The 25,514-nt window shown below is 43.1% G+C and overlaps 1 protein-coding gene across 2 annotated transcripts in view; it reads right to left on the reverse strand.

Moving 5' to 3' along the window:
* SMYD1 (SET and MYND domain containing 1) overlaps positions 1 to 23,965 on the reverse strand; it is a 43,984-nt gene extending 20,019 nt beyond the window's left edge. Inside the window, exons 1-4 of one of the 2 annotated variants that reach the window (XM_001497790.5) lie at positions 23,719 to 23,965; positions 7,385 to 7,561; positions 3,953 to 4,166; positions 1,373 to 1,503 (exon numbers count right to left, since the gene is read on the reverse strand). In XM_001497790.5, the coding sequence (XP_001497840.2) occupies positions 1,373 to 1,503; positions 3,953 to 4,166; positions 7,385 to 7,561; positions 23,719 to 23,855 (659 nt within the window). In that variant the 5' untranslated portion in view covers positions 23,856 to 23,965. The remainder of the gene's footprint in view (positions 1 to 1,372; positions 1,504 to 3,952; positions 4,167 to 7,384; positions 7,562 to 23,718) is intronic. The other variant, XM_005599852.4, reaches the window with a different exon arrangement.
* Positions 23,966 to 25,514: the final 1,549 nt, after the last annotated feature.

A 25,514-nucleotide genomic window follows, 5' to 3' on the forward strand; every position in this document is an offset into this window, starting at 1 on the left:
TGGGTCACCACTGCTTAGGGAAACAGTATTCAGGAAGACTAGCCTCATATGAGGCTGAATTTGATCCTCTCTGCCAACCTGGCTAACCCTGGAAAACACCTCTCTGGGGTGGATTCCATGAGATCCAGGACAGTGATCCCAAGAGGCTCAGGAAGGGAAACACAAATGGTAAGAAAGATTATCATCTGGGTCCCAAATACACTTTCCTGTCATGAGTGACTTTTTCAGTTTCATAAGAGCCAAGTGTCATATGGGCCCTTCCTTCCAGAAATCGGAGGAAAAACGAAAATCAAAATCCTTGCTATATTGGGGCTTAGGCTTAATTCTTGGCTGAGAATCAGAAACCATTGTCTTTGGTTTCCAGGAAGTTTTTTGGGGAAAACTGTTCATTGTTGATGGCTCAGAGTCAACTTGAATCTGTCATAAAAACTCAGCTCTAAGAGCAAAAAAAATAGTATTGCTCAGGACCCATTCCCCCAAACCTCCCCAGCCTGAGCCGTGGACGACCAGGGGCTCATCCTGATGGCTGACTCTTCTCCATTTGTGCCCCACCCTCAAGATCTGCTCTTTGCTCTTCTGTCCCCTGATCTAGGGGCAAGGGGGCTGACCTCTCAGGGCTTCATCACCCGGGTTCCTTTGTCCCCTGGCTTCCGGTTGGGGTTTGGCCAACGGGAGGAGATCAGAAGGTAGAAGGAGAGAGCTTGGGGTATTTAGTCTACTAGATATCTCTCTGCCTCACCATGCTTTCAGCAGTGCCTAGTTTCTCTACAGGCACAGCCAAGCTGTTGGGTGGGGGGAGGAAAGGACCCTCTCTTACGGCCACAGCTGCAGAAACAGTTCTTCCTCTACTTGCCCCTTTGGGTCTAGAGGTGGTAACGGTTTCACGCTGTTGCTAGACCCTGAACACTTCACTATTCCTTGTCAGTTTCTTAAGCTCTACCCACACTTCTGTAAATTGTCCTTTTATTAAATTCTCTTGGGTAAACCCTCAGCGTGCCTTCTGATTTCTGCTGAGAACTTGACTAACATGTGCACCTGTCAGGCACCTTCTCAGGTGATGCTCTTCTGCAATGACCTCTAGACAGATAATCCCAGCCTTCAAGTTTTAAAACTGTAGTTAGAAGTTTACCTAACATATCTAGGTAACCTCAAGAAACATGCAAAGACTCAAAAATTACCCACGTGGAATTCTTTGTTCTCCTCCTCATTACCTTTCTCCTATCCACAACGGCTCTAGGATGAAATTTCTATTTGCTGCCCATTTGAAATCCATGCTAGTTCAGGTTCAATGGTTTGCCTTTGGTCACGTGGAAAAAATACCATAAAGTCTCCCCATTGCCATCACCTCACCCCCAGTTAAAGACATACTCACTTGCCATTGTTAAATATGACGGTGCAGTTGGGCCAACAGTCATGGTTGACCAGGCCCAGGTTGGGGAAGACGCCCACACCCACTGCCTGCAGGCCTCTCTGGTCACTGAGTGTGAAGCCATTGCAGTTGATCTATCCAGACGAAAAGATAAAAGAGAGTTAACAGCCACAGACTACGGACAGGACACCATCCTAGCTGCTGAAAGTTTAAAAAAAGAATAGAAGACCTGATCTCATCCTGGAGATGCTTAGAAAGTCTAGAAATAAAACAGTTTCCTGTTCTCTACATGTCTCCAAATGACCCTCAAGGTTAGTACCATGGGAAGAGTCTCATATTTGCAAAAATGCAATGCCACCTTGAAAGTTTTGGGCAGCCGTATCCTGAAAAGATTAAAGATGGAAATGTTGATTCTGAGAAGTCTCTCTCTTTTCCCATATCTGCAGCTCACAAAAGTCTTCCCCAGTATTTGTCTTGGTTTCTCTCTCTGTGCCCTGCTCGGCTTTGTGTGTATGAGTGTGTGTGTGTGTGTGTGTGTGTGTGTGTGTCTCCCCTGCTTCCTTTGTCAACCCACCCTCAACTCCTACAAGCTGCTCATAAAATAAAATTGACATCTTTTTTTGATTATTTTGTGTCTGGTGAGTATTTGATATTCCCTATTCACAATTTTAAAATCTGATGAGTGCAACATTTAACATTTATCTCCGAATGCGAAGCAAATCAAGTTGGTTAGTACGTATGTGGCACTCAATTGATTTCCTTTTCCTTAAAAATAAGTTCTTCTTTATAGAAACAGATCCAAAATATCTGCTCTCAGGGTATGAAAAATGCATAAGAATAATTCTAACCTGGAATACATTAACAATTGCATACAAATTTCTGCTTTATATATAAATACATGCTATATATAATATAATACAATGCAAATTTTGCACTTACACAGCTATTTGTTATAGATATTGGAGAATATTGGATATTTCTCCATTCATTCTCATCGGACATTCAGCAAGTACATGAAGTTCAATCTCTCAGTGCCACTAATACCTTGAGCAAATTTCTTTCTTCTCTGAGCCTCAATTTTCCCATCTGTAGGTTGGGTAAGTTGGACTAGATGATCTCTACGGGTTCTTTCAGCTCTCAACTTTGGTGATTATGCCATCTTGTGGCTGTAGTCCCAAGACTGCCTTAGGGATACCCAGGATTGGGCTATTTCACCCGTTCACCCTGACACTGTGGAGCATAACTGCTAAGAGAAGCAACTCTGGCACCAGACAGACTGCTTCTAGTCCTTCCTTGGACACCAGCTCACTGTGTGGCCTTTCGAATTCATGTAACCTCTCTGGGCCTAGGCTTTCTGTTCTATAAAATAGGAATGTTAGGAGCACAGATTTCACCTTGTGTTATAAAGATTTCATAAAATAATATATGGGAAGCTGTGATGGTTAATTTTACGTGTCAACTTGGCTGGCTACGAGCATCCAGATATTTGGTCAAACCTTATTCTGTATGTTTCTGTAAAGCCGTCTTTTCGATTGAGATTAACATTTAAATTGGTAGACTTTGAGTAAAGCGGATGAGTTTTCATAATGTAGGTGGGCCTCATGCAATCAGTTGAAGGCCTTAATAGAATAAAGACTGACCTCCCCTGAGCAAAAAGAATTCTGCTAGCAGACGGCCTTTGAACTCAAACCACAACACTTCCCTTGGATCTCCAGCCTGCTGGTCTACTGGCAGATTCTGGATTTACCAAGCCTCCACAATCACAAGAGCCAATTCATTAAATCTCTTTCTCTCTCTCTCGCTGTAAATATATATATATATATATATATACCCACACACACATAGACATCCTGTTGGTTCTGTTTCTCTGGAGAACTCTGACTATTACAGAAGCACTGGCACATGGTGAGGACTTAGAAAACGTTGAGTGTAATCACACTGTTATCACGCCCCTCCTCAGCCCACTCCCCAGCACCACAGAAGGGGCCGGGCCTGCCAAATGGGAGATATCCACCCCCACAGCCCAAGTTCTGAGCCTCCTGATCCACCGGGTTCCCGCTCCCACCTCCTGGAGTCTCATGGCCCTGTGAGGCCTGACTTTGTTGCTCCAAGGAAGCACCCTCCAAAAAACCCCTAGTCTCATCTCCCTGGCTTCCACACCCACTACTCCAGGTCTCCTGTCATCCTGCCCATCAGATCGGGGAAAAGGAAAGGTCTTATTTCCCAAGTGACTGGTGGGCAAGGGATGGTGATTGGGTCTTTGTTTTCAATATAAAGTGGAGAAAAAGTAGAAAGCGCAGATAAACAAGAAGGTAAATCACCATCCACATCTACCATTCAGAGATAATGAATAGTCTGTGTGTGGGATGCCAATTTCCAGGGCAGGAATGACCTTACAATAAGCAAGTCCAGAAAGACGGAGACCCGGATGAGAGCACTTCGTTTTAGACCTCTGTCCCCCTCCAGTCCTTCTCTTGGCCTCCCCTCCCGACCCTGACCTGGCAGCCTCTGGAAACTTCTTAGTTGGGCAATCCCAGGTATCACCCCACCCTCACCGCCACGCCTCCTTCTGAGAAATCATACCACGCCAAAGATGTGCGAGATGTACTGCATGCTGAACTGCTGGCTCTGGGGCGGCCAGTACTGCAAGAAAGTGTCCACGTCCACCCGCAGCTCCTTCTGCTCCTCCTCCCCGAAGTGCTCCACATGGTTCTGCAGGTCGTCCACGGAGACCAGGCAGCCCTCGGTGAGCCCGGTGCCCTCTCTCTCCACCCGCCACATGATGCGTGCCGCCAGCCTGTGGGGGGGCAGGGTTAGGGAGGCCCCACTGCATTTGTTCACTCCATGGACATTTACAGAGTGCCTAATGCATGCCCAGCATGGTGTCGGGCCCAAGATACAGTTTTGAACTGGACGGATTGACTTTCCTCTATCGTGAAGCCTTTTATAGAAGGGGAGACCTAAGTTACAAAGACAATTGAAACTAGTGCTATGCAGAAAATAAAATAAGGTAAGGTGATAGAGAGTGGCTGGGGGAGGGGAAGCTATGGTGATCAGGGGAGGTGACACAGAGGAGGCACACTCGAGCTGAAAGTGGAACAAACAGAAGGAACTGGCTGTGTGCGGATAGGGAAAGAGCAGCGAGCACAAGGCCCTGAAGAAGGGGTGAGCTTGGCAGGATGGAGGAATAGCAAGAAGGCTATGGTGGCTGGAGTGGAGAGCAAATAAAGGTGGAGAGGTGGGTAGGAGCCAGGTCACATGCAGTCTAGGGGACCACTGGACAGCCCTGGGGATGCTGTGAAGTGGGGCAGCCTGAGTCTCTCCTGGTAGCATGGCTAACTGAGAGGAGCACTGGAGAAGGAGTCTAACGAACTGAGTTCAAGGCTGTTTCCACTTCTTTCTGTGTGACCCTAGGCAAATCACTTGACCTGCCTGAAGCTATCCAGTCGCAAGTAAAGAAGGAATGTATATTCCCTGACGGAATATTTGGAAGACAAAGTAAGGTAATGGATGTCTATGTTATGTATGAACTGACTCGTAACCTTAATGATTAGATATAGAGAAGGTGGAGCAGACAGTGTAGGTGGGGAAACAGTATAAGCAAAGGCCCAGAGGCAGCCACAGGCTTGGCATATGTAGGAAGCAGGGAGGGGCCTGGCCTGGCTAGAGCAGAGGGCTCTGGAAGAGGACAGGAGGTAAAATGGGACAGGAGGAAGCCCTAGAGAGCACAGGGCTTTGAGAGTGAGACACGGAGGTGCACTCCACCGTGAGAGCAGAGAGGGCCCCCTTGTTAACCGTTAGGCAGCTCATGCACACAAGACGAACCCTGTCCAGAGGGACACTTTGGTGACTCTCTGCCACTCACTGACTGCATGCTGGCCAGGCACCTGGGAGGGGCTGGTGGCTGAGGGCAGGCCCAGTCCCTGAGGAGGTACCCTCTTGGCAAAGCACAGGCCCTTTCTCCTTTCATTTGGGTCACAGAGTTATTTCTGCAGAGACACCCTGCTAGGGGTGCCAGGTGCCTAAGAACTGAGGCATCCCCACATGGAGCTCAGGACAGCACTGGGGAAAATAAGACTCAGGGAAGGGTGTCTGCTGCCTCCAAAAATTAGGGAAACAGTCACAAAGCTCAGAGAGTAAAGACGAATGGGTGACAGATTTCAACTCAGTAGCAAAAGAAACTACCAACTGGGACTATGAAGATAAAGGGAGTGAGCTCCCCATCTCACGAGGTAACATTTGCTTTGGGCCTTAAAGACTAAGTAGGATAGCGAAGAGATATCTGTATTCCCATGTTCATTGCAGCATTATTCACAATAGCCAAGATATGCAAACAACCTAAATGTCCATCAATGGATGATGGGATAAAGATGATGTGGTATATATTTACAATGGAATATTATTCAGCCATGAGAAGAAGGGAAATCCTGTCATTTGCGACAACACGGAGGGAACTTGAGGTCATTATGCTAAGTGAAACAAGCCAAACAGAGAAAGACAAGAACTGCACAGTGTTACTTATACATGGAATCTCAAAAAATGCCAAAAATCAAACTCATAGAAACAGAGGGTGGAAAAGTGGTGCCAGGGGCTGGGGGTGGGAGAAATAGGGAGAGGTTGGTAAAAGGGTACAAACTTTCAGGTATAAGATGAATAAGGTCTGAGGATCTCATGTAAAACATGGCAATTATAGTTGATAACACTATGTTGTATAATTGAAATTTGCTGAGAGTGGAACTTGTGTTCTCACCAAAAAAAAAAAAAGATAAATATGTCAGGTGATGGATGTGTTAATTAACTAGATAGGGGGTATTCTTTCATAATGTATATATAGATCAAATCAACATGATGTATACTTTAAATATCTTATAATGTTATATGTCAATTATTCTTAAAGCTAAATTTTTTTTAAAAACTTTTAAATTGCAAAGAAAAAAAAAGAAGTTGGTTTTCAATAGATGGAACTAAACGGAGTGGGGAGGCTGATTGAGCCATTTCATTTTGCAGTTTCCTAAAAATTACTAGGACGTGATGATTCCTTTCTGTACTTAAATTTCACATGCTACACACACAGTGAAATTGCTCCCAATTTTCCCTTCTCCATCTTCCCTTCACAGGCTCCTACCTGCAGCCTAGCACCAGGCCCTACCTGGAGAAGCCTCAAGCACTTGGGAGCTCTTGGACTGGGGCTCCCCAGGTATTGGCCCAAAGATTTCTGGTGATGACCACCAGGGGAGGCCACTTACTGTTGCAAACACAAATGCCTTTGGGGGGTAATGAGGCAGAGGGCAGTACACAAGGACTGGTGGGGCTGTGGTGACTTAAAAACCCATATTTTTTTCCTTTTTGAGGAAGACTAGCTCTGAGCTAACATCTGCTGCCAATCCTCTTCTTTTTTGCTAAGGAAGACTGGCCCTGAGCTAACATGCGTGCCCATCTTCCTCTACTTTATATGTGGGATGCCTGCCACAGCATGGTTTGACAAGCAGTGCGTAGGTCTGCACCAGGAATCCAAACTGGTGAACCCCTAGCCACCGAAGCAGAACGTGCGAACTTATCTGCTGCACCACCAGGGCCAGCCCTGAAAAGCCTATATTTTTTAAAGGAAGTGGTTGCTGTGGAGCTCCAGCTCATTTTGCCAAATCTTCAGATTTTTTCTGTTAAAGAGAAGCCAGAAACCTTAATTATTTTAATGTGAAATTTCTCAATTTTTTAACGTTGGAAGATCAATTTTTTAAAAAGTAAACCTCAGGGAGACATACAGATGGGTCTGCAGCCAGCTCCAGCCAGTGGCTGCAGCTTGGAACCACTGCTGTAGACACCCTGTCATCCTCTTAGACAGGCTCCCGTGCCTGAAGGGAGTGTGCAGAAGAAGGGACCAAATGCAGTTTCGCTGAGGTTCCTTCCTGATTTGCACTCAGCCTAGCTTCCTTGGGCCTGGCAATGCTGTCACTGCTGTTACCCAAGCCTGACATTTGAGAATCCCAACCACCACCCCCAGGGCCCAGCTCTGACCTGATGTTCTCATTGGGCACCTTCCCGTATCTCTTGATGGCCGAACACTCATTCTTGTGGTTCAGCCAAGCATCCTTCTGACAGGTGCGGTCACAGTAATGAGCAAACTTGCACTGCCCGCAGCGATGGAGCTTCTCCTGCCTCTTGAAGCAGGTGTGGCACACGAAGTTAACGAGGCTGGAAATGGAGAGAGAAAACACGTGATTGTTGGGGGCACAGTGGAAAGGGTACTGCACTGGCCATCAGGACACCAGGGTTTGGGTAGTGGCTCAGTGGGCTATCCTTGTCTTTCCAAGCTTCCAAGTCCCACCTTTCAAAATGAGGGGCTTGGTCTTCCAAATATCCCTTCTAGCTGTAAGTGTTCTTTTAGCAGATGTTTTTAAGTGAACCCAAGGTAAGGGACACTATTATACTCTGCATAGAAGCTCTTCAATTTAATTCAACAAGTGTAGATTTACAACCCATATCTGTCAGGCACTGGAAATACCACAAGTTGCCAGAGGAAAAATTGAACTTGCGATCACCATGCAGCGTGGGAAGCACGATGATAGAAGAGGCATAGAGTATTCCTGAAACACATTGGAGAAGATACTTGAGGAACCCGGAAGTCTTCTAGGCCAAGGAAGTAGGTGGAAATTCCTCATGGTCCCCTTGCCAAAAGTCACAGGTTATTGGTACCGTGGCATGGGAGGGGAGATTTTGCCTGACGTATTCTTCTTTTTGTTGAAATATGCTGTCCCTTTCCCCAAAGAATAAAAAAAATCATAACTATCTAGAATATGATAGGACATGAAACATGATATATTTTACACAAAATGAGATCTACCTGTTATGATATATATCGTAGTTCTTTGCGTTTTGCAGCAGTAAGAATTACAAGGTGACTCATGTCACTGATGTTATCTGGTATATTCTCCTGGATCAGAGAGAGAGGAGAAGTGGTATGGAAGAATAATGCCCGCCCATTCAATGGGTGAGGGAGAAAGACGCAGGAAGATGAGGTTCCTTATCCTCTGCTTCCGGCCTCCTCGTGTTCCCATTAGAGAGTCTCATGTCTCCCTTTGCTAAACTCACCACTCAAACAGAAAAGGCCATAGGTTAGCAGGAAGGAAACGTATTTCAAGACATAACATAACACCCAGAACGAGTGAAATCTGGTGTGATGCGCAATATCTCTAGACCCTAACTTCATGCTCTTGTAATGTGGGGAAGAGAAATCCTGGCCACTGAAGCAGAGACATGATGAAAACAAGTTTAGCGACATGCAGGGAAGTGCTGAGCTCCCTGGGAGAAAGTGGATTTGTAAACTCAAGTTGGAGTTGACAGACTAAACAGGGATCTCCAAAGTATAAGAAAACAGAGATTTTTAGAATCACAGAACTCTGAGCCTGAAGGAAGACCTTCAACAGAACGTACATGTACAGAAATCCCTTGTGTCCATCCCTGACCATATATTTTTTTAATTCCCATAGTGAAAAAGAGCTTCCTGTTTCCAAGATAAGTTAGTCCGTTGTTGGCCAGTCCTAATTGTTGCAGATTTCTTCCTTGTGTTAAGCTTGCATTTGCCTTCCTGAACTCTATTTTGGCCCTCTTAGATCCTTGTCCAATGGAACAAGCCTGGTCAGGTCAGTTCTTCAAGAATTTGAAGACCACTGCCACGTTGCCTCTTCATTTCCCTTCTCCAAGTTAAACACTCCAAGCTCCTGCAACAGTTGCTTGTACAACACGGTTTCTGGAGATCTCACACCATGCTGGGGGTCTCTTATGTGCCTACGGCAGATCCCTGAAGCCAAAGGAAGGTGAGTGTAACAGGGCAATCAAGCAAGATCCAGGGGCCAATGCTAGGTCGTCAGGCTCAAGGACCAGCCCAAAGACCCAGGACAACATCAAGAGATGGAGAGAAGGTAGAACACCAAGCCAAAGGCACCTCACAGGCTACTGCTCTAAGCTGTGTCCTGGGCTTCCTAGAGTCCAGGCAGTTTTCAGCCTCTGAGTGGCCAGCTCAACATACCTCTGTGTCCCACCTGCTGTGAGGTGCATTGCTAGTAATTTGTTATTCATCATAAAATACTCAAGGGCATGAAAGGTTAGTGCTTATTTATAAGTTAGAGCAGATTCAAGGTTATTCTTATAATAATGTCTTCCTCATTCCCTTGCATCCCCTTAAGCTTTCTTAATGAGAGACGAAGAGTAGAATTACACTAGCATACTTAGAATTGCACAGAATAAACAGCCCTTCATAACTATGCCGCAGAGGGTACTGAGAAGGTCATTTGTCATGAGTGCCCCAGCAGAATAGAACATGTGGGCTCACACAAGACCCTGACCATTTAGTGGAATCTCCAAACCCCCAGAGATGGGGAGCTAGGAATTTCTCACATCTGTCTCAAGTCAGGACTGCATTCTTTGGTAGGAATGTGAAATTCATTAGCAGGGACTAGATTGCTGAAGAACCCAAGTAATTGGGATCCCAATGAGGCGCCAACTCTTGTCTCCTGGCCATTCAAGGGTGGGACCCTGGGTCACAACACTTTATAATTATGGGGCCCAGGACAGAGAGAATGTCCAAGTGTGGTGCTACTCAACTTCCTGGATCTGGACATCATGTTTCCATTAGCTTCTTTAGCAAAAAATTCACATTTATTTAATGTCAAATTACAAATATAGTCACTAGAACCTCCCGAGTTTTCTCAAAGATCCTGCAGCCAAGTCAGAGTTTCCCTTTGTTTGTCCACGTGGCGTTGCATTCTTAAAGCAGCTTTATTGAGGTATAATTGACACACATAAACTACACATGTTTAAAATGTTTAATTTGATAGGCTCTGATATATGCATATACCCATGAAACCATCACCACAATCAAGATAGTGAATATAGCCATAACTGCCCAAAATTCCTTCACAACACTGAATTTTTTAACCGGAAGTGAGGTCTTCACCCTTATCCCTATCTGATTGCTTTCAGGGTAGCATTCCAAACTGTCCAGATCATTTTGAATGTTTACTGTCGTCATTTATATCGTTGTGCTAAGCTTTGAGTCATCTGCAAATCTGAGCATGTCTTAGGTTGGGAAGGGGAAGGAGGAGCATTGCCCACCTCTGGGATATCAGGACCAGACCAGGGAGACAAACCAAGGCAGGAGGGAGGACAGCCAGGAAATGGTCTGAGAGGGCACAGTTAGAAGCAAGCACCATCGTGCTGGCCATCACTTGGAACTTGTCACTTGGAACTCCACACCTGTCTGCTCCAGGGACACCCAGCAGAAAACAACTTCACACTGGAACTACTCTAATATTTTACACTCAAGTTGATATTTTTAGAACATTCTAGCATAATACCCTCATATTTTTATTCACACACATATATTCACATAAATATACATATTATATGTGAAAATTGGACTTTGTACTTACCAAACAAAAATATTGCACTTCACAGTTCTCACATTGTGTTTTAAATTTTAAATACAAATAAAAACTCCAGGTGGCCACCTAGAATAACAGAGGTTCTGCTTCTTCATCTTTACGAGCACTGTTTATTTCTAATATACTTAAACTCAGGAGGATGTACTATCACAGGGACTGGAGACGTGCACTGCGGCCAACGAAAGCTGAACAACTCTGAACGTTAAGAACTTACTCTCAAAACGAACACGTGTTGCCGAGTGCACGTGTGTTAGGGGCTGATCATACGCCTGAGAGTCCTCTGAAGTAACTTCCAGGCAGAACACAACGTTTATTAAAGGAAACATAATTTTTAAATATGCTAATGTGAAGTTTACTCAACAGCAATTGTTTAGAACTTAAACCGAAGTAGATTTTTTTTGAGGAAGAGTATTTTATCCCTGACATTGTTTAGAATTGCTGGTGCATGGTGACAATAAAAAGCAGATCAACTTTTAGTTGGTTTTGTTACTGTTTTTAAATTCTGTTCAGATAATGTCCCCCACTGCCTGCACTGGGGGCCCGGGGGACGGACTTCCAGAGCTTCCTTCTCCTTGGTCCACACTGCCTGTGAGGTCACTGGGGCAAATTTTCCTACCCTGGCTCAAAGGGAAAGACTACATCTGTCCTGACACTTACCTCCAGGCTCCCGTTAACTGACTAAATACATTTCTAACAGAGCCTGATTATAGAATAATCTATCCACCATGAACTGTAGGTATATTATATCCGTAAGAATTTCCAGTGGAATGCCCCTCGTGTCCTCAGAGTCACTAATAACCACCTTGACCAGGAGAAGGCTGGAGACAGAGCCCCAAGCTGCACTACAGATGTGGCCGGAGGCTAGGTGATAGAGAGATGTTAACATCACTGACATAATCAATTATCAGGCCTTGAATCAATTCAACCACCTGTTCCATAATATCTCACCATCATATTGTCTCATGAGATTCTTTACAATCACTTCGCTATAATAAACTTTTAATTACTTTTCATAAAAAGAAAATATGGTCAATTTGGAATGATTTTTTTTTTCTCATAGTGGCTTCCAAATGTTGACCACCAAACTATCCTCTGCAGGCTCACACACCTCTTTTATATTCCATTCTACAATTTACTAGGGCCTAGAGGTAAGTTTTAAAAGCCAGTGAAACCTGAGAGGCGTTGTGAGTTATCTCCTAATTTAGATCTGGATGAGGCTGACCTTTCTCTTCACCACCTCACCTGCCATTGAGGCTTAACCATAAACGAGGCTGGAGCTGGGAACAAGGAGGAGGGCAGGTCTGATGCAGAGCAGCGCTCCTCAAACTCCAGTGTGCATACACATTGCCAGAGGTCTAGTTAAAATTGAGGTTCTAACTCAGTAGGTCTGGGGTGGGGCCTGAGACTCTGCATTTCTAACAAGCTCCCAGGTGATGCTGATGTTGTAACTCTAGTAGCAAGAATATAGAGATAAGGGAAAACCTAAATCCTGCTCCTTTTGCGGGGTATGCAGGGAAATGTCATGAAGGCAGGAATGGGAAGTTTAAAAGAAAAAAAGCCTGTCCTTCTGGTCTCCATCTCCCTTCACTGGTGGCCAGACGGAAGGTCAGAGGTGGAGTTGGCCAGAGCTGGGTTCAGCTCCTGATTTCAGTGTCTACTGGCTCTCTCAGCTCGAGCAAGGACCCTAACCTCTCTGAGAGCTTGGTTTCCTTATGTGAAAATGGGAATAGCAACACTTACACCTTGACATCTTTTAGACTATTACTTCTGTGTGTGTGTGTGTGTGTGTGTGTGTGTGTGAGGAAGACTGGCTCTGAGCCAACATCTGTTGCCAATCTTCCTCTTTTTGCTTGAGGAAGATGGTCCCTGAACTAACATCCATGCCAATCTTCCTCTACTTTGTATATGGGATGCCACCACAGCACAGATTGATGAGCTGTGTGTATGTCCACACCTGGGATCCGAACCTGCAAATGCCAGGCCACCAAAGTGGAGTGCACAAACTTAACCAATATGCCACCGGGCCAGCCCCTAGACTATTACTTTTTAATGAAATGTATTTACTATTTTAAAAAGTTCAAGCAAGAAAATTACAAAGAAATTTTGTAATCTGTAATTTTGTAACCACTCTAACAGTGATTTTGAGGGTTCAATGGAATAATGTGCAAAAGAGCCAGCTGGGAGCCTGGCACAGCATGGGCTCTCAGTAGACGTCAGCCTGGTCCACCATCCATCTGGCACGTGGAGAGGTGATGTCTGAGCCCCTGCTCTTCTCCGGTATCCACTAACTCTCAAGCAGCCGCCAGAGAAGAAGACCTCCCAGTTAGGAGAGAACCCCTGTGGGGGGGGAGGGTACTTCCTTGACAGAAGTACCCCCTCTTCTTTACTTCCCCCAGTGAAAGAAAGTGTCGAAAAGACATGAAGTCCAAGAACCACTTTTTGGATTCCAGGAGAAAGATTCCAGGCTTAGCAGGGTGACCTTCAGCAAGTCTCATTTCTCCGCCTAGTCTCATTTTTCGAGTCCCCACAAGAGGATATTAACTCCCATTTACATACGCTTTGCAGTTTTCAGAAATGCTTTTGGCGATTCTCTATTGTTAAACCTCCACAACAACCCTTTAGGGTAGTTGTGACCACTTTCCTCACAGGGACGTTATTCTCATAGGGGTCCCCCATGCCTGACACTGCTCCCAGCACAGAAGCGGAGGAAGCCACCAAGCCCACCTGCTTTGCCTGCTGCCCTGAGTGGGCCCTGCTCCAGCCAGTGGGTCCCCTCTCACTCCTTGCTCTGCAGCCCTGTCCTGGCCTATGTCATCTGTCAGAGTCAAGAGGGTTGGAAAGGCAGCTTCTGCTCAGCTCCTTGTATGGAAATAACCAGTAACTGGACAGATAAATGCAAAGAGAAGGCGCCTGCAAGGTGGACAAGCCCTTCAAAAACACAGCCAGAGAGGCCTACACAAACAATCCTGGCTTCCTGGGCTGCTTAAAAACTCTCAGCCTGCCAGGAGGTCTCCACTCAAAATTTGAAGGGGAGGGGATGTCTCTTAAAGAACATCCCATCCCTCAACTCAAGCAACTAGAGAACGTCACAATATTTTAAATTCTTTCTCTCCTTCCTTCCATGTTCCTTCCATTGTCCCTGCCTTCCTTCCACAAGTATTTATTGGGCATCTGTTACGTGCTGTGCATGGAACCAGGTGATAGACGGCCTTACGATAAACAGGACACAATCTCACCTTTGAGCAGTCCCCAGGCTGGGCTAGGACATAAACACATGTCAGTAAGGTGAGGCATGTCATCCAGGAGCGCTGGTGGGTTAAAGGAAGGAAGACCTAATTCCCACTGAGGTTGAGGAGGCAAGGACTTGGGAAAGGCAAACACGTAGGTGCTGGGTAGGCATTGTTCTGAACCTCTAAACATGGGCTGAGGTTGTACTCAGAGAGTGTCAAGTTCTTCCACTGAGAGGCACTGGCACGAGTCAAAAGCTTCAAGGCTTCTATGGGAGGGGGTGAGCATGTATAGGAGGCAGGAATAGCTGCTGATGAGATCATAGGATGCATTGTTTTGGGAAATAATGCTGGAAGGATGACCAGACTGTGGGGACCTGGAATCTGACTCTCAGTAGCACATCCTTATTCTGCAGGGAAAGGGGAGCCACTGAAGGCTTTTGCAGAGAGGAGAAACACAGCCAGAGTTGGTACACTCATTTTCTTTTCCCAATGGCATCTACCGAATGTCATTTTTAAATGGCTAATGTCAACCCTTGAGGGGCATCATCAGATTTACGTTGGCACTGTTACATACCTTATCATAAGAAGTTAGGTGGTCCTGGTTCCTTAGATCAGGCCTAGGGATTGCCTGTTTATTTTTAACATCCCTTTTATTAAAATAGCAATACCCAAGATTCTCTCTGCCACAATTCACATGACGAGGTTCATGCACCACACTCAGACCTGTATGCATTTTCATACTCTAGCTGTGACCTCATCCCACTTTCCGTGCTCAAAACACATCTCCAGATGCAAATGAGTGAAGATGACATTGTTATGCAGACAACCTGGCATTTGATCTAATCTATTTAAAAGGCGATTATTCCCAAACTTCTGCATTTAAGGATTATTTAGTAAAATGTAGCAATACAACTCACAACAGGTCATGTGACATATTAATAAATCTTACCTCCACAGCTGAAACTGTCAAATTAAACATATATTTCTAAATCTACTGTGGTTATCCTCAACATCAAACGCAAACGTTTAAGGCTATAACCTGAATACTTTAACAAACAGTTACTCATTCCTATTCTGAACTAACTGTTCAGGAATTTTTCTAATCCCTTTATTAAAGTATTTCCATTTATAGCATCATTTGTCCCCACCACCCACCCACCAGCTGTTAGCAGATTAAAGGCCACACGTGTTTGTGCGTATACCATGGCTAATCTTGGCGTTCCCACAGGAGGCCCACATAGAATTAAATGGGCTAAAAGCCCAGTTGCCTCCACTTGCCCTGAAGAAGGTCATAACCAGCTTGATTTTCAAAGAAAGCCTGGCTGACAGTAATTTCTTTTAAAGTACTCTACTTTTTCTCATGTTCTTGTCTGTTTTTTCCTACACACACAACATATATACAATCGTGCGTTGCTTGACAGGGATACGTTCTGAGAAATGCGTCCTCTGGCAATTGCATTGTTGTGTGAACATCACAGAGTGCAATTACACAGACCTAGATGGTGTAGCCTACTCCACACCTGGGCTAGGTGGTACTAACCTCATGAAGACTGCAGTCATATAAGAGGTCTATGGTTGACCAAAACATTGTTATGCACTTTAGATTACTTAAAGAGAATCATTTAGGAGCTGGTCAAGTTTTTATTTTAAAAACCTTAAAAAAAAGTCCACTATCCTGGGATAATGAATTGGATTAACGGGAAATTCATATTATTGGTTGTGGTTTGCTGAGTAATAGCACCCAAAGATGTCAAAGTCCTAAACCCTGGAACCTGTGAATATGTTACCTTACAGGGCAAAAGGGACTTTGCTGATGGAACTAAGATTAAGCACCTTGAGATGAGGAGGTAATCCTGAATTACCTGGGTGGGTCTAATGTAATCACGAGGGTCTATATAAGAAGGAGGCAAGAGGTCAGAGGAGGAGAAGATGCTATGCTGCTGGCTTTGAAGATACAGTCAGGGATGCAGGCAGCATGTAGAAACTAGAAAAGTCGAGGAAACCTAGCCCTGTGGACCCATTTTAAATCTCTCACCTCCAGAAGTGTAACATAATAAATTTGTGTTGTTTAAGCTACTAAAATTTGTGGTAACTTGTCACAGCAGCAGTAGGAAAATAACACATTGGTTTGTTGTTATAAGCCCTTTTTTCCTGTGTAATCACACGTATGTTCCTGTTTCTTAGCTATGACTTTCTGGATCTAAACATTCTCAGTCCCCAGAACCAGATTTTGATTCTTCTGAAATTGATGGATGAGTACGGTTTCTTTTATTAAGACTAAATATTAATAATCAGACTGACAAGAACAAAAGAAAATTAAGTTGACAATGTTGGGCCCACTTGGTGGGGGAGGAAGGCGGTAAGAGATGATGACTAGACAGGATCCCAAGAGACTCAGTTCTGCCCCATGACTTACCCCTGTGTGACCTTGGGAAGACCTTTTACCTCACTAGGCCTCAGTTGCCCTATCTGTAAGCGAGGATTGAATAAATTCAATGGGGTTTAACCTTCTGGGTTGGGGACCATTTTGAAAGTGATGAAAACTATAAACTTTCTCCCCAGAAATAAAAAGTATATATGCACGTCTACATAAGTGACCTTCCAATTATAGATGTTTCCCTAGCTAAGGATCAATGCACCCAGGTTAGGAACCCATAGGCTAGATAAACCCCAAATTCAAGATATCTGGGACTGTTAAAAAAAGAATAATTAAATAGTAGTTTTGGCTCCTAGAACTACCCGCAAGCTCCATTCCTGTGCCATATTTTGTATTTGATGCTAAAATAAAATAATAATCAGAACAAGTTCCATTCCTATATTAGCCTAGCACTCTCTCTTGCTGCACTGGAATCCTTTGCATGTGGAAGAAATCATGCAAGCTATAGAATCTCAGGCTAGAAGAGATCTTCAGGGACATAGGACCCAATTCTCCTCTATTGCCTGACTCTGTATATACACCATCTCTGCCAAGTTGTCACCAAGAAATACACAACCTTGGAGATAGCCCTTTCCATCTCCAGACAGTACTGACAGGCTTGTTCTACCTATTAGGCAATAGTGGCTCAGTGTCAGGGGCCTAGAAGTTTGTAGGAAGCCCAGGAAAAGGTTTGAGACTAACATCTTTTAATAGTTCCAAAATTTTTTAAAACAAAAACAAGAAATGCAAACTGGAAATTAATAATTTCAAAAGCAAAGTTATAAAAATACATTCCAAAGTGGTAACCAAAAACTACATTTTGAGGGGGTCGGCCCTGTGGTCAAGTGGTTAAGTTCGCTCACTCCACTTCGGCGGCCCAGGGTTTTGCCGGTTCAGATCCTGGGCGCAGACATGGCACCACTCGTCAGGCCATGCTGAGGCAGCGTCCCACATGCCACAACTAGAAGGACCCACAACTAAAAATACACAACTATGTACCGGGGGGCTTTGGGGAGAAAAAGGAAAAATAAAATCTTGAAAAGAAAAAAACTACATTTTGACATATCATGAAGTGGTACCTCTAGAGGTAAGGGTTTCAGTGCCTACCTAATTCTTAAATGGCTTGAGCTCTGACTAGCATTCCCCACGACACCCCATTTTGACCTGAAATGTGACTCCATAACTTCTGCTCAAGGTGCCTAGTTCTCACCCTTCTGTCAATGAACAAAAAAGAATTCAGAAACATCTTTCTTGCAAATGACCATCATTATTTGTTAGATGGCTATCAGGAGAAGAAGTTCTCTGACGTTACTATAAAACATGTTTCAAATTCCTTCACCTGGTCCATTCTTCTGAGTCTGCTCCAGTTTGGCCCTGGATCTCTTAACTATGGGTATCTTTTGAAGACAATGATGATGGTGATGGTGATGATGCGGTCTTATTCATATTGTGATCAGTTTTGCCACATGGATCTTAGTCTATGGGTCAACTGGGTTAATCGACTGATTGATTTACAGTTTGGAAAAGATGGAGGTTCTACTTCCGAGGGCTGGAAGAGTCCTTCCAAGACCAAGCAGAGAAAAGATGAGGATCTAATCTCCTTGCTGAAGGCCTGAGTCACTCTTAAGACTGAAACCGTTTATCTTTTCATTCTGTTTGACGTAAAATAAACTAAAGAAGCTAAAAAAGGAAAATGAAAGAATGCAATGACAGTAAGTAACTGGAATAAAAATAAACTAAAATAAAAAGAAACTGAAAGCTTAGACATCATTTTAAAAGACACATGTAAGATAAAAAATGGATAGTTTTTAAAATAAGATAAAAGAGAGAAATGAAAAATTAAAGAAAGACAAAACTAATTGAGGACTACAAAAGAGATGAAATCAAAAAGGTGAAGAAACCAAAATGATACAAAAGAATTCACTTTAGAAGTCCTGAACCTTAAAGACTAAAAAACAAATGAGCTACACATATAATTTAAAATGAGGGAATCAAGAGAAAATAGACAAGTCACAAAAGAAGAAATGTAATAACCCATAAACATATTTTTTAAAAACCTTTCACCTCGCTAATAATAAAAAAATTAAAAACAAAATAATACTAAAGTAAGTTTTTACAGATTAAGTTGGAAAATACAAAAAAGTAAAAGATAGCTTTCTGTGTTGGCCAGGGTTGGGAGGAGGAGGCAAATGCTATATTGCTAGTGGAAAAAATTGGTATAATCGCCTTTGATGGGGTGATTTAGAAATCTATATCAAGAGCCTCACAAACGTCTTCTGAATCCAAAATTTATACTTCTAGGAATTTATCTTTAATAAATAATCAGAGATGTACGTAAAGATATACTAGGAAAAGTAGGAAACAACCTTTATATAGAAAATATGGCACTTGTAAAATTGATATACAAGAGTCAACAAAAGGAATACTATACAGTCATTAAAAATGGTTTATAAGGATAATGATGGTTTGGAAAGTTGCTCACAACATATTTGTGAAGTAAAAAAATAAGTTACGCAATAATCCCACTTTTTTCAGAGAAAAAAATGTATACAATACAGTGAACCTAAAATACCGTCAATTAATAAATGCATCATTTTTACTTACCATTAAGAAACAAAAGAAATGCTCCCAATTAAGCCATAATGAGCCACAGATTGTAGGATACATCATGATTTCAGAAATGTTAAAATGAAATATGTACCCTAGAATTGATAAAATACTATATTGTGTCATATTCCTTTCACTGTAAACTAAACTCTTCCCCCATATTTTAATACCTTGAACTTAGGGATGTGTCTTATGATCAAGGTATAAATTTAATGTGATATTTCTCCCACCACTCCCACCCTACCTAGAAATCATCAGGACCAAGAAAATATTTTATATGCATCATATTTGCATAAAATGATTGAAAGGGTATACACAAGAATGCTAATAGCAGTTTTCTCTGAAGGCTAAGAATTTTTATTTTCTTACTTTGATTTTTCCGTAATTTCTAAATTGTCTAAAATATATATATATCTGAGCAAGACAGCACTATGAATTCCCAGATTCACCCCACCTCACGTAGAAGCAAGCAGGATCACTCGGGCTAAGGCATAGTGGAGTTTTGGTTCACTGTCCTCCCCAGAACTGGGAAGCCTCAGAGGAGAGAGCAAGAGGGGCAGAGAGCAACCTTTAACAGCTCATCCACCACCCTTGGGGTCTCATCCGCGTTAAAAGACCCCATCTGTGAAAGAGAACTCCTCGGTAAATTAGACTTACGCACCTACTTCACCTGCATCCCTTTCCAGCACCCAACCCAAACACCTAGAAGGGGTGGCAAATAGGCTTCCCTTTAAACACCAGTTTTGATTGACTGGTAGTGGTTGCCTGGAGCACCCAGCTAGAAAGGATTCTGAGGCCAAGTTGGAGTTCAGGAAGAAGGAGTTGCCTGATTGATTAGCCATGTCTGCCAGGGATCATGGTAGCCCAAGTGCTACATATTTGCCAGGCCTGAAAGGACTGTCTCCATTTTATTCTTGTTCCTTTACCTTTAAGCAGGCCACCTGTTTTTCCAACCAGCAAAATTAAAAAGATCCTAACCAGACTGAGGACTATAGTATAAGGGCCTGGATAGTCGCTGTTAATGCTAAGCTAAGTCTGTTCTAACAAAGACATAATTCAGACTTGCAAGTCAGCATTACACAGTGCAACATTATATTTTAAACCTGAATACCACATCCTTTATGATCCAATAATTCCACTCTTAGGATACACACTTCATGTATCTGTTCACCAAGAGATAGAAACAAAAATGTCCATAGCAACCACTTGCAAGAGAATGGAAAAATAAATTGTGGTACCCGCAACCACACAGAGAGTTTATTCATTTTATTTGTTACACAAAACCATACAGATGAATAATAAACAAACATTTGAGTGAAAGCAGCAAGTGGCATAAAACCACATATAATATTACACCTTTGTTTAAAAGATCAAAAACAAAACATAAAAACAAATTATATATTGTTTAGAAATATGTACATATGTGATAAAAGCATTATTCAAAAGGCAGGGGAATAAATAACATAAAATTCAGACTAGGGGCCGGCCCGGTGGCACAGCAGTTAAGTTTGCACATTCTGCTCCGGTGGCCCAGGGTTCAACAGTTCAGATCCTGGGTGCAGACATGGCACCGCTTGGCAAGCCATGCTGTGGTAGGCGTCCCACATAAAATAGAGGAAGATGGGCACGGATGTTAGCTCAGGGCCAGTCTTCCTCAGCAAAAAGAAGAGGATTGGTGGCAGATGTTAGCTCAGGGCTAATCTTCCTCAAAATATATATATATATATGAAGTAGTAGTTATCTTTGGGGCAGGCAGGGGACAGATAGGGAAGATAGGGAAGATGAAACATATTGGAATAGTCTAGTTGGATGGTGGTTTCATGGATGTTCATTTATTGTTATGCTTCATAACATACATAAAGATTTATATGCACATCATATCGTATATAGTTTGAAAGAATTAATTTTCATTCAGTGCAGTGCTCAACTAAAAATAAAATCTTTCCTCATGTTTGGGTTTGGAGGGTAGGACGGAAAGCCTGGCTTGCAATAACATGGATTAGAACGTGCCTCTTGCACAGAGGGACTTTTGTGGGTGAGTCAGTCCTACCTCCCCTGTCACCTTTCTCATCTACAGCGGCTGTGTCTCACCAGGAACCGAAAATGGGAGTGAGGACAGGATGCCTCTCCGGGCTGCCTCAGGTAAACCCAAAGAAAGAACAGCCCCCTCATCTTTGCAGTGAGAAGTGTGCATAAATCACTTTTTAAAGTATCTCTTTTGATTTTTTCAATCATTTTAAAGATCATTTACCCCAGTCATCCTAATTTTTATTACTATTGTAATAAGAATATAACATTTTATGTAGCCTTTTATCTGCAATGTACACTAAGGTTGTTTTTGTAGTTATTACTTCAAATGAATGAGGAATTATTTATAGTAGCAAAAATATGTTGTATTTATATTTATAGTATATATATATACAAACACTATAGTATAGTACACATATTTATAGTAGCAAAAACCTAAATGTCCAGGTATAAAGGAATGGTAGGAGAGCATGCAGCTGTTAAATACTATGTTTCTGAAAAGAATACAGTAACACAGAAGACATCTAAATTATTAAATGAAAAAAATCATAGTTTATATAATAAGATCCCAGCTGTGTAGTAAAAACAAATGAAACCTGTATTTTAAAACAAGATAGAAGGAACTAGACAACAACATTAGAGTGATTATGTTTATGTGAAGATACATTTTTTCTTCCTAAGCTTTACTTTTTATAAAGGAAGGAAAACCCACTCGACTCTAGACATTCTTGAAAAGGAAACTGGCTATGTTGGCTTTTGGGGAATTGGAGGCACTCACAGAGGTGTTCTATACAAGGCAAGGTGGCAACTTGGTGGCAGCACCAAGATCATTGTTCAGAGTCTCTGTGTTTCTAGCTTTTTATGTCTTAATTCTGAATCCACTGACTCCTTAAGTGCACTTACCTCCACTCCTGACACACACATGGTAAGTTAATAAAGTAAGGCAAGCTCCCGCCAAAGAGCTATTAGTGTCACCTGAGCCCCTTGTATTTCTCAGTTGGTAGTCAGCCACGTAACCCATTCACTGCCTTTTCCTTGTAGGTCTCGGTAGGCAGGAAGAAAAGAGAATTCGAATGCTAATTGAATTATCTCTGAGAAGCAGTGCCCGTTCCCAGGATGGTCAGTACAGTGAGCCAACTGCAAAGCTTAGATTATCCGAGGCCATCTTGCTTCAGACCACATAAATGTCAGGCGGGTCACCCAAACTGCGCCCAGAGAATACAGTCATAATTTAACTGTGGTGTAGGGATTTTTAAAAAAAAAAAGATTTAATTCTACAAGTCAAGTGCAGACAGGGTTGTGGGGAAATGGGAATGTAAATTTAACAGAGCTACTGCGGAGAGCCTATTTAAACAGAAAACAGCACACATTATGGCACAGCAGTTTCTCTGATAGCCAGTATCCTAGAGAAGAGCTTCACATGCTACAAGTATTCATGGTCAAGGATTTTAATTGCAGAAATGTTTATTTTTATGAAAAATTAGAAACCACCCAATGTCTCTCAATGGGGGAATGGATAAATAAAATGTCATACATTCATAGGATGGAATATTTACAGCAGTTAAAATTGGTGATCCATATAGTATACGGATCAACATGGATAGATCTACAGGTGGGCAAAAGAAACAGATCTTTGAGGATGTAAAAGCAGTATCTATATCAGGCCAGTCCTGGTGGCCTAGTGGTTAAGTTCTGCGTGCTCAACTTGGGCGGCCCAAGTTTAGTTCCCAGGTGTGGACCTGTACCACTCGTCTGTCAGTGGCCATGCTGTCGCAGTGGCTCACATACAAAAAGAGGAAGATTGGTAATAGATGCTAGCTCGGGGTGAAACTTTCTCAGCAAAAAATTAAAAAACAAAAGAAGTATCTGTAGACTTATACCTCCCATAAAGAAAGATATCAAAAATACATTGTTTAGTGAAAAGAGCAAGTTCTAGAGTGACGTCTGAAGTAGGATACCATTTCTTAAAAAAAAAAAACTAGGCAAACTACAGCTATACATTTTGGTAAGTGCAAATATATATATATATGTAACAGTATAAGAACATTCTAGAAGGAAACACATTAAAATCATAACAAAATTACCTCTGAGGAAAGATAGAGGGAACCGGGATGCGAGGCGGGAAAGGTAAAAAGACATTCCAGCTTCATTGGTGATATCCTAATTTTTCAAAGGTAAATAGATTCTAATGTCACTTGCGTATTTACAATTGCTTTTTTAAAGTCTCAGCAATTACTTTATCCTCTAGTATATGTATTATATCCAAGAAGCTAAAATCATGGAGCCTTCTGTAAGCAAACATTACCCACAGCACCACACCCACCTTCCACTGCCTTTCCCTCACCACACGCAGCGCACACACTCAGCCAAGTTCACTGGTGCTGGGAGAAAGTGCCGCAAAGCCCGTGCTCACCTTTACAACCCTCCCAAGGACCAGAACAAATCACGCTGACAATGACTCCTTGCAGAAAAAGTTATGCCGGAAAACAGTTGTCAGAAGTGTCATTTTGTTAAAACTGGTCACATGGATTTTATCCCTTCCCTGATGATTCTGAGTGCAAAGTATTTTAGAGTTTGGCACCTGCCAAACCAACAGGAGAAAAGAAGGCAACTGCCCACATTTCATACCTGTCAAAAACCACTGCAGAATAAGCCCGCTCAGCAAAGATGATATCCGCAGCCCAGAACTCCTTAGTGGCCTTCAGACCCCTGCCTTTGCCCTCAGAATTGAAGACCTCCACATTCTCCATTCTCTCTATTGTCATCTCACAGTCGTTCAGGCAGCAGGGCAGATATTTAACACTGAGCCAAGTCTCTTGTCGGTGCTGCTATTTCAACACCTTCAGCATCCCAAAGAGCAAGCCTATAAATGGACAAGCACCTCCCCTTCCCTACCCCCTCTTGACACTGGGTCCTCACCTCCCCCTCCACCACTTTTCCTGGAGGCAGGGATGGGGCAGGCAAAAGGCCAGTGATCTGGGAAGGGTCTCATTCATCACCCAACAAAGGTGACAGAGCAGAAAAATGACCATGGGCTGGTGTGGTGCTGGGATTGGGCCTGAAAACTTTTGAAAACTTTCTTTGCAAGAAGAATCTCAGTCCTGGATGGCAGCCGTGCTCAGCTTTAGTTGGAATAGGGAGCACTTACTTGGTCAGTGGGGTATTTTTAGCAGCCAGATGCCTCTGTCAATCCAAAGCAGACAGCTGAAATGATCCAAGAGAAGAGGCGAGCTGATGTGTGCTGCTCTGGGATCCTTCAGCAGTCAGGCTTGCACTTTCTCATGTGAGATGGGCCCCTTGTCCCCCTAGCCTCTCCCATGGGAGGACTGTTCACAGAAAGCAGCAGACGTGAAACTGACCCCTTTGGCATATTACATAACAGTACAATTTACACTCCATGGGGCATCCTTCTTCTCCAATACTATCTGGGGCTCCCACAGCACCCCCACCTAGGGCATGGAAGTCTGGGAGTTCCCTGCTCTTAGCATCACTGAGGATCCAGGTGTGCTGAAGGCAGGCTGGTAGAGAAAGGAGGCAGGCCTTGAAAATGAAAACTCCCATTTCTATCTTGCTACCAAATCTCCCTTAAACATATATCTGCTGCCAGGAAAAAAACCAATGTGCTCTGTCCTTCTTACCCAGGAGTGAAGACACTGGAGAGACAGTTCTAAAATCCCCGTTGAGCTAAATGCCACCGTTCTTGATGGCCAGGCAGCTCTCACTGCAGTTGAAAAGAAAAACTCTCACAGATCTGGTTCATCTTCCACGTAACATTTTTAGTTTGGGGGATGCATCTATTTACAAGAACCCCGTGCCCTGGATCTCTGTGAGTGTAGTAGTTCACAAGCACTGGCTGCATCTGAATTCTGAGCCCACCACTATGACTTCAAGTCAGAACCTGTAAAACAAGGGTGATCATTTCTCCTTCCCTGGATTGTTGTGAGGGTTAAATGAGATCATATATACAAAGGACACGGCACAGCGTGTGGCACTTCATAAAGAATTCATTCAACAATAGCTATTTTATTTTATTTATTCTGTCACATCATCTTCCCCGAACTATCAAGATGTGCTAGAAATTCTGTGTCTTCAACCAAATTGCATCTCCTAAAACTTCTTTGACTCTCGGAAGCAGCTGGAAAATCCTTTGTCAGACCATATATCCTGATTTTTAGGTAAGAACACATAGCTCCTAGAGCTGGAGAATATCTCAGTGACTTCTGATGTATCCCAAAGAGCAAAACAACTTAAGACATTTAAATTTGGGTGCCTCAAAAAGTAAACATCGCATGCTCCCAAGAAAAGAAAAGGAGTTCTTTAATCCAGGTTAGCTTCAAATGAATGCCTAGACCCACACTGCCTGGCAACTCAGAGCCTTGCAATAAGCAGAGCCTTCCCTCAGGGACCAGTGGCTCAGCCTGGCA

This window comes from Equus caballus, chromosome 15 (assembly GCF_041296265.1).
Source record: "Equus caballus isolate H_3958 breed thoroughbred chromosome 15, TB-T2T, whole genome shotgun sequence".
Lineage (NCBI taxonomy): Eukaryota > Metazoa > Chordata > Mammalia > Perissodactyla > Equidae > Equus > Equus caballus.